General features: G+C 40.4%; 1 protein-coding gene across 1 annotated transcript in view; it reads left to right on the forward strand.

Moving 5' to 3' along the window:
• Nucleotides 1-8209, forward strand: part of LOC107103958 (NACHT, LRR and PYD domains-containing protein 12-like) — a 19275-nt gene extending 11066 nt beyond the window's left edge. Inside the window, exons 4-6 of the mRNA XM_015403832.1 lie at nucleotides 4311-4481; nucleotides 7050-7220; nucleotides 7381-8209. Of these exons, the coding sequence (XP_015259318.1) occupies nucleotides 4311-4481; nucleotides 7050-7220; nucleotides 7381-7393 (355 nt within the window). The 3' untranslated portion in view covers nucleotides 7394-8209. The remainder of the gene's footprint in view (nucleotides 1-4310; nucleotides 4482-7049; nucleotides 7221-7380) is intronic.
• Nucleotides 8210-8444: the final 235 nt, after the last annotated feature.

The raw sequence follows: 8444 nt of genomic DNA on the forward strand, positions 1-8444 counted from the left end.
GTCTGTGTTGCATCATGTGGATGCTTAGCTGTCCGTATCAGAAACTGACACGCCATAAATGTCTTGAACTCCATGCAGGTTGCCTCTCTGTCTCAGGGTTACAGATACAGTAGCTCTCCTATCAGTCCGGCTCCAAGATGTGCCCATATCCTGTGTATTCTTAGACACACGAAGGCTGTCCTGATTAGATGACCTCCGTACACACCGCGACATCCACAATGTGAAAGAAGGCCTTCTGCTCTGTCTAATCTGACTAACAAATTAACAGTGCACATGATGTATAAATAATAAAACCTAACAAGCTCAACCATGACTTTTCAATTGAATTCAACAATACTTTATTAATCCCAGAGGGAAATTCTGTTTGGGAACATCCCTTCCAAGAAGACAAAAAAACAGAAAGAGAAAAACACAGACATTATACATGGGGGGCAGCGGCCTTGCTGCCATGAAAGGCACTGCCCTTACAGTCAGGGAAAAACTTCAGAAAAGGGATGACAAATGGTAAGAGGAGGAAAAAACACATATTTCCCACTTTATTCTTATTAGGGTTCAGTTTGAGATTGCAAAGAACCTCAGGACACAAGTAACACAAATAAAACAAATCTTACGGGAGGATAGATGGAGGGGTATGAGGAGAGTGTGTACTACATCTGAGCTTCAGTGTGTCTGCTTATGTGTGCAAGTTAGTCCGAGAGCACATTTCCCGGGGCCATTGTCCATGATAGTATGATTTAGTGCAATGTTCATCAAACTGGCCACACATGTCAGGGGTTGACGTTAAGGATTTTTCCTTTGGGCAAGTGACTTTCACATTTCATTTGCCCAGAAACAATTTTTACTTGCCCAGTATAATGTTTGATAAATATAGTTCCTAATATTCATTTTTGTATATATATCAATGAAACATGTTTGTTTTGTAAATGTTTTTTGTAATTCAGTATTTTCTAAGTTTACAGGTTCCTGGTGTGTATATGCATGTGTCAGATAATGAACTCAAACCTACAATACTGTATTAACATGCTTTTAAATCCTTCCTGCAGATTCTTTTCAAACCAAACTTTGCTTTAAACTGTTGTATACTTAGAAAAATATAAATTGTAATGTTAAAAATCTAAAAAAAACTTGGCAGGTTAAAAACTTAAGATAAATCACAAGACAGAAGTCAATGTCACAAATGAATAACTTTTATTTTAGAGTCACGGTATGTTTATAGAAGATAAAACTATTAATAAAATGTGACTTTTCTAGAGAATCATTATACATTGTTATTTTATACAGGGTTTCCACAGTCTTACATAATTTCAGAATTTCCTGACTTTTAACTGACTCAGGATTAGTTTTCCCTGACAAAATAAATGCAGCAACAAGACAATAATAATAACATAACAGGTCACCAATCTAACATGTTTAGCTCTATAACATTTAAATGCACCTCTCCAATATCTAAGAAAAAAAAATTTATGAACATTTTTTAATTTACGATCTGCATCACTGTACAGACTTCCATATGATAGCCATATTTACACTGTGCGTATGGCATACAATTATGCCAATTTTTGTAATCCTTGACAAATAATTTTTAATCTAGGGTTATCTGGGTGTTGGGTGAAATGGGTGGGGGGTAAAATAGCCTTGTTGTTGTTTTTTAGCCTGCCAAGTCAATCACTCCGTCTGGCGGAAAATCACGCGGCTTTTTGAAATCACGTGAAAATGTGTACAAAACAACAAAAATGGCGCTGCAACGCTTGTGGATCATTTTCAACGAATGTCGAGGATTTTAAAGTAATTTTGAGTGATTTTTTTTGGTGATTTTGCACTCTCCCGACAATAAAAACTACTTGCCCCGGGCGATCGGGCAATGGTTAACATCGAATCCTGCAGGTAGAAGGTTCATAGATGTCCTCAGGGAAGAGAGGTGTACAGAGCATCGTGTTTACATTTTATCCAGGGAGAGTTGAGTAGATAAGGTCTCTTAAGGCTGGTGGGTTGCCAGATTGCAGATGGCGACAGATGTTTGGGTCAGGCTTGCTGCTGATTTTTCTGCCAACCTTGAGAGCCAATAATACTTTCTGTATCCGGAAAAGAAAAAAATTCCTTTCAGGACAGGATGGTTCCCGCTTACCCTGTATTCCTGTAGAAAACATTGTATCAATTGCATTGAGAGACAAGCTGAGCAGATCCATGATTCAGTTTTGGAAGTCTTGGAAGAAAAGTAAAAACAGGCTCCAAAAGAAGAAAAGACACAAATCTGAAACAGGTCAGACAGTGGAGGGTGCAGGACCTCCTTCACCGAGAGCAAGTCAGCTCTCAGTGGAGGAGCTTTTTATGCCATCCCTTTCCTTGACTCAACAGCTGAATAGTTAGATGCTGATCCTACGGCATCAATAACAACAACCCATGTTGGTCTGGAGGGAGCTGCCATTCAATGGGCATGAACCCCAGAGCTGAATACTAAATGGGTGATGTGTCTAAATCAGCAACACTGCTGCCCTCTATAGGAGGGAATGAAGAAGGTGAACAATCCCTCTATCTCCCCACGTTAAAGAAAATATACACTATATACTCAATATACAAAAAATTGATAGACAGAATTAATAATAATTAATTTCAGTAATAATAATAATAAATAACTGTTAATCAAAAGAGAAAGTTCCTCAAAAATCTTACTTTTTACATTTTTTTCTTCAACATTTTTAAAGTAGCTAAAAGATGAGAAAAGCTTTTCACTAAAGATCATCAAGCTTATGAGGTATTTTGAAAAACCTTTATTTGAGTTTTCAATCATCTAATAATGTCAGGTTTTATGAAGAAAGAACGAATGAATGCAATCACAGAGGCAAATGAACAGTTAAAGAGATTTATTGAAGGTTGTGGTCTGGAGTGAGATTTTATCAGCTGGCTGGGTATTCTGAAGAGCACTGAAATTCACTGAGATGAAGGCTTGCCATTAGTTCGGGTGGGTGATGTCCAGTGGTCTAGGTGGAAGGTGCAGAGCCGGTTGGTGATCTCCTTAGATGGTGTCAGAGGGTGGACAGGCAGGTGAGCTCAGGTAGGAGGGCTTAAACTGAGCTTAAGCAGGGATACAAGGCTTCACAGATTCCAGGAAGCAGGCTGGGAGTATCCCTGACAAATGTCCAGAGTTACATGGGTTCTGAGGAGCTGTCTCGGGCTTGGGATCTGGAATTCTAGGAAGGAGGAAACAGAGAGCAGGGTCAGGCTCTGATTTCACCAGGAAGCAAAACTAGGAAGAAGATTGGTCTGTACCACGCTGAACTGATCTGACGCCCTCCTCCTGGTCTCAGCTCCTCAAAGGGGTAATCTGTTCAGATGTAAAGCACCTGCCCGTCCAGCCTTGCTGAGGAGAGAGAAGGAAAATCAGACCTGCACCTAGACCTAGGAGTATGACAAATAAACAAACATTTTTTAACTCAGAGAATCTTAGAAACTGGTTAAATTGATTTTCTTGAATCTCTCTTAAATGGTCAGATTCTAAAAACAAATTTGATTTTATTTCATGAGGAGAGATTTTCAAGACATTAGTGAAAAACTGATTGAGCTTTAACTTCCAGTTTTCCTGCTCTGAGTCAATGTTAAAGTTTAATCTCTATCTTTGGTCTGGATTGATCCGTTTCTTTCTGTTCCTGTCATCAAAGACGCACCAGGATGCACCTCTGCTCTGAAATCAGCCCTGTTCTCCTGCTGCAGGGTTATTTGCTTGTTGTTTTTTTATTTCTGTGTAATGATGGAGGCAGGCCCACATCCCTGTACTGAGCAGCTGTTCTGCCCATTAAAGGAAAGACAAACTCTGTCTATCCCTGCATGGAGCTCCTAGCTCACAGTCACTATGCACAAATACCAATTTCTCTGTCTGTTTTTTTCTCCATTCATAGTCAGGTTATGGTGGAGCAGATATCTCTTATACAAAAAAAATACAGTTAAAGTAATCTAATAATATTTTGAAAAAAATGTTTTAATTAGCTGTTATTTTCCTGCCACCGACATCACACTCATCAGTTCAGGCCGATGAAGGCCCTGACCTGCACACCTTACTGTCATTTTCCACATTTGGAGGCGTTTGTATAGAGAGTTTTGTTCCCGTAGTTTCTAGCAACTGGGCTTTATCTACATCTCAGTATGGTAGAAAATGTGTTCTGTGATGCTGTATGAATGGGCCAGCACAGTGTCAGTGAGGAAAATAACCAATGCTCCTTGGACTAGTGTTTATCATGTGCCGAGGTCACATATTCTGTTGGCATATTTTATTGCATTCTGTTTAATTCAGCTAAAATATTCTATTTCTTATTCAGATTGGGGGGGTGCAGATTGTCACAGATCAGCTGGGCTTCTCTGGGTTCAGCTCTGAAGTCTAATCCATCCCATCTGACAGAACTGGACCTGAGTTTGACCAACCTTGATCCTGGAATGAAGGAGCTCAGTGGGTTTCTCAAGTCTCCCATCTGCAAACTACAGACATTTAAGTAAGATTTAGTATATTTCTTTCTTCTAATAACTTTTTAGTGCAAATCTCAGTGTAAATCAGTGAGCTCAATAGGCTGCTGATTAGAAGTGTGGGTTACGACTCTCATAAGGACATGTTTAGAAAATAAAGGCCTCAATTTGTCTGAAACTCCCTAACAAACGGAGCGACTACTGGTTTGGGTTTGAGTTCTGCTGGAGTCCTGTTTGGGTTTCTGTCTGCTTTGAGGAAAGCCCAGTTAGGAGAACCACATTGCTCTAGGGCCCGTCTGGTGTGTGATATCTCCTCCTTTCTGCTGAAGTCAGCAGGTCTTTATTGGAGCAGCAGAATGTTTGCATTAATATTAACACTAGAACTCCAAGAGAATTCCAGTTTTCCTGCAAACCCCCTCCCCTCTTCAAGTTTGTGTATTTACTCTACCTCGCTAAATGTCCTTGTTGTAAAGCAAATAACCTTGGCAACAGAACAAGAGCTTGCTCCAAACACTTTTCATTACCTGCCCCTGCAACATCAGACCTTTTTGAAGGAATAACTTGATAAGTCATATCTAAAGCTTTTATTTAGGCAAACCTATTGAACAACCAGATATCATACGGGTCCCAGTTCCTGAGCTGAGAACAGGTCATAACCATGCTTTTCCATCAAGGCAAGGCAGAGGCTATTTATATTGTCCATTCACTAACAAAATCATTTATAATGCAAAGCTCACTATGCTAAAGAAAGAACAACTTAGAGAATAATTGTATTTTTTCTGTTCTCGCCTTTTCATGTCATTCAACATTTCAGCTCAGAGAATGACAAACAGTATGATTTCAGTATTGGAATAACATTTATTTCACCCAAGGAAAAGCACTACATATGAAGCTACAATTGACCAATTTAGCAGTTTTTAGAAACCCAAGGTGAGTCCTTCCTGAATTTGCGACAGGTATACTTTGTGCAATGCACTCAATACACAGTGCTGTGGTTCCTGTTGCAGAGATTGCGCACCTGGCATGCTTATAATAACAATGAAGCACATATCTGAAGTAGCTGTAGTATGAACTAGATGAGGTTATCTATGTGTGCTGCAAGTTTGGTGGCACTACATTGATCTATAGTGTAATTATTGGCTATTATATGCTTACAATAACAATGAAAACATCTCCATAAATTATACAGTTTGGCCTATCTTCCCAAAGTAAGAGTTGTAGTATGATCCAGATAAAGTTATCTATGTATCCTACATATTTGGTAAAACTACAAGGATCTATATTGTAGTCATTGCTCATTTTATACTTATTCTGATAATAAAATACAGGTACCATTTGTCATTTAAGCTTTGGGAAATAACTCAAAAAAGTATTATTTTTTAATTAGTAAGTAAGTAAATAAGTAAACTTTATTTGTATAGCACTTTTCACAAACAAAGTAAAAAGTGCTTCACATGATAACATATAAACAACACAAGTAAAAACAGATATAATGCAGTAAAATCTAAAATAAGTAAGTGAATAAAACAATAAGCTATGTGCTTTGGAAGGCTTGTGAAAACAGGTGGGTTTTTAGCTGCTTTTTAAAGATATCCACTGAGTCCAGAGAGCGCAGGGACAGGGGGAGTTCATTCCAGAGACGGGGTGCCACCGCTTTAAAGGACCGGCGCCCTCTGGTTGTAAAACTGGTCCGAGGAACCATACAATAAATGTGGTATGAAACACATGAGATGAGATACACATTAAATGAATTTGATAATAATCCACCTCTTTTTGGTGATGCTTTTAAATATTCCCCTCTGATCATTTTGCAACTTGCAGATGGTCCCTAAGCATTTTCCGAGCAGTGAGCTCTGCATAGGGTCCAATGTAATTCTCCCAGCGCAATAGGAGACTCGTTTTGAAGATACTAAGGTTGTAGCTCACTGTATCCATTGCTGTGGTTGTAGAGAGGTGTCTGTTTTGTAGAATAAATCATTCGCGACGTGTTATTAATCTGGAAAAACCGAATCTGTGAATATATTGCCAACTTTACCGCAGTCTCATGATGCTGTCTGCACGGCTGCAGTGGAGGAGAGATCTGCTGCAGCGGAGGAGAGATCGTGACTGGACTTATATTTGCCCCCAGGTAAGTAGGGCAGATGGTCATTATTGTATAAATATTCTTGCTTTGCCTCTCTACAGCGTTCCAGCTCATGCAGTTATTTTCGTTGTACAGATCAGTTATCATCTGATCATTGCGCTGGTGGATCTGCTGAAATAATTCTGGTGTTTGCGAGACTGATGAAGTAGACTTAGTTATATTTAATTACAAATATGATTTTTTTCCCCCCAGCTCTCAGGTAAAACACTCTCCGACAGAGAGACTTGAGCTAAAACTGAAACTGAAGGGGGTGGAATGGTTCTCCAGCCACAGCGCTAAAGGGGCATTTACATCTGAAAAGGGATTCATGAGTTGTGAAGTACAGCTTGGGGGACTGGAGGCTGATGGAAATTCTTGTGTCTCTGGAATTTTTAGTGTTAATGAGAGCTCTTGAATTGATTCTGTTGGACTGTTCTAACCTGCATCAGCTCACATATTTCTATTCTTTATCCAGATTGTTTAACTGCGGTTTGTCAGAGGTCAGCTGTGCTTCTCTGGTCTCGGCTCTGAAGTCAAACCCCTCACATCTGTTACACCTGGACCTGAGGTACAACAATTTGAAGGAGTCAGATGTTCAGCAGCTGCAGGACTTTGTAAAGAGTCCAGACTACAAACTGGAGCGTCTGTAAGTAGATGGTTGGAGTGAGTCCAGCTGCTCCAAACAGGACTGTAGTCCCTGCTGCTCTTTACCCTGAATGTGCTGCATCACTGATTGACAGATGATGGAGAGAGAGAGGGTGGAAACACTCACTGATCTCCTCTGTTCATCGTTTTTCTCTCTGCAGGTGGTGGAGGTGATGATCTTAGTAGAGGAGATAAGCTGATCTGTGTCCTGATAATCCTCAGAGGTTGAAGCTGCAGCAGTTTGAGTTTAAAGAGACTCTGACTGGATCCTGATGATGAACTCTGAGTTTAGAGATTTTTCTCCTCTTTATTTGATCATGTCTCTTATTCAGCGTCCAATATTGTTTTTCTCTTTGAAACAATGAATAGGAAATTCAAACTAAGCTCCATTTAGTGGCTCCATGGAGGTTTAATCTGAATCTGATCAAACGGGAAAGTTCAGCTTTTTTTCTCACTGATTCATTTTCAGCCTGTAACCCAGAAATCTGAAATAAAGCTCAATTCTAAAGTTTTCAGGCTGAATGTTTGCTTCATTGTGATGCAGTTTTTGGACGTTTTTGATTTTATTCCAGATGTTTTCTGCAGATGTTTGGGCAGCTCTGCTCATCTGATCTGTTGCTGCAAACAGCTCAGTGAGGAAATGATGGTTTCTTTAATCAGAGGATTGTCATGAAACGAGACAGATGGACACAGTATTCTTGGAGAGACAGCCAGTATAAAAGTTCAAAAAGGTTATTAAATGAAAAACAAAACTAAAAGGGGAGCTTCTAGGATCTGTGGCACGCAGCGACTGCTGGTGGGGGGGGCGGGGCAGTGCCCAATTACAGACACTCTGGTTTAGCAGTTCAGTCCATAACCCTTGAAGGGGGGGCGATCCAGACAATGGGCTGACAGCTGACGCGGCGCAACACCCAGAGTCTCCCCGATGCTGCAGCTTCGGAGGATTAGTAGGAAGCTGCTCCTGGTCAGGGATACAAATCAGGCAGGAACAGACAGAACAGGATCCAGATAAGGCAGAACCAGACAGGTAGCAGAATCCAGGCTTCCAGGCATCCTACAGCTTCCAGGCAGTTTCAGAGTCTGACAGAGTCCGGAAACGTGACCAGGTGGTCACGCACAGGAGCAGACAGGATCAGGTGCAGACGGGCAGGCTCAGTGGAAGAGGGTAGCCGAGACAGGATGTGAAAACAGAACTTGATGCAGGACCTTTAAACTGGTCTCCACC

The sequence above is a fragment of the Cyprinodon variegatus genome, unplaced genomic scaffold (assembly GCF_000732505.1).
Source record: "Cyprinodon variegatus isolate N-32 unplaced genomic scaffold, C_variegatus-1.0 Scaffold1576, whole genome shotgun sequence".
NCBI classification, from domain to species: domain Eukaryota; kingdom Metazoa; phylum Chordata; class Actinopteri; order Cyprinodontiformes; family Cyprinodontidae; genus Cyprinodon; species Cyprinodon variegatus.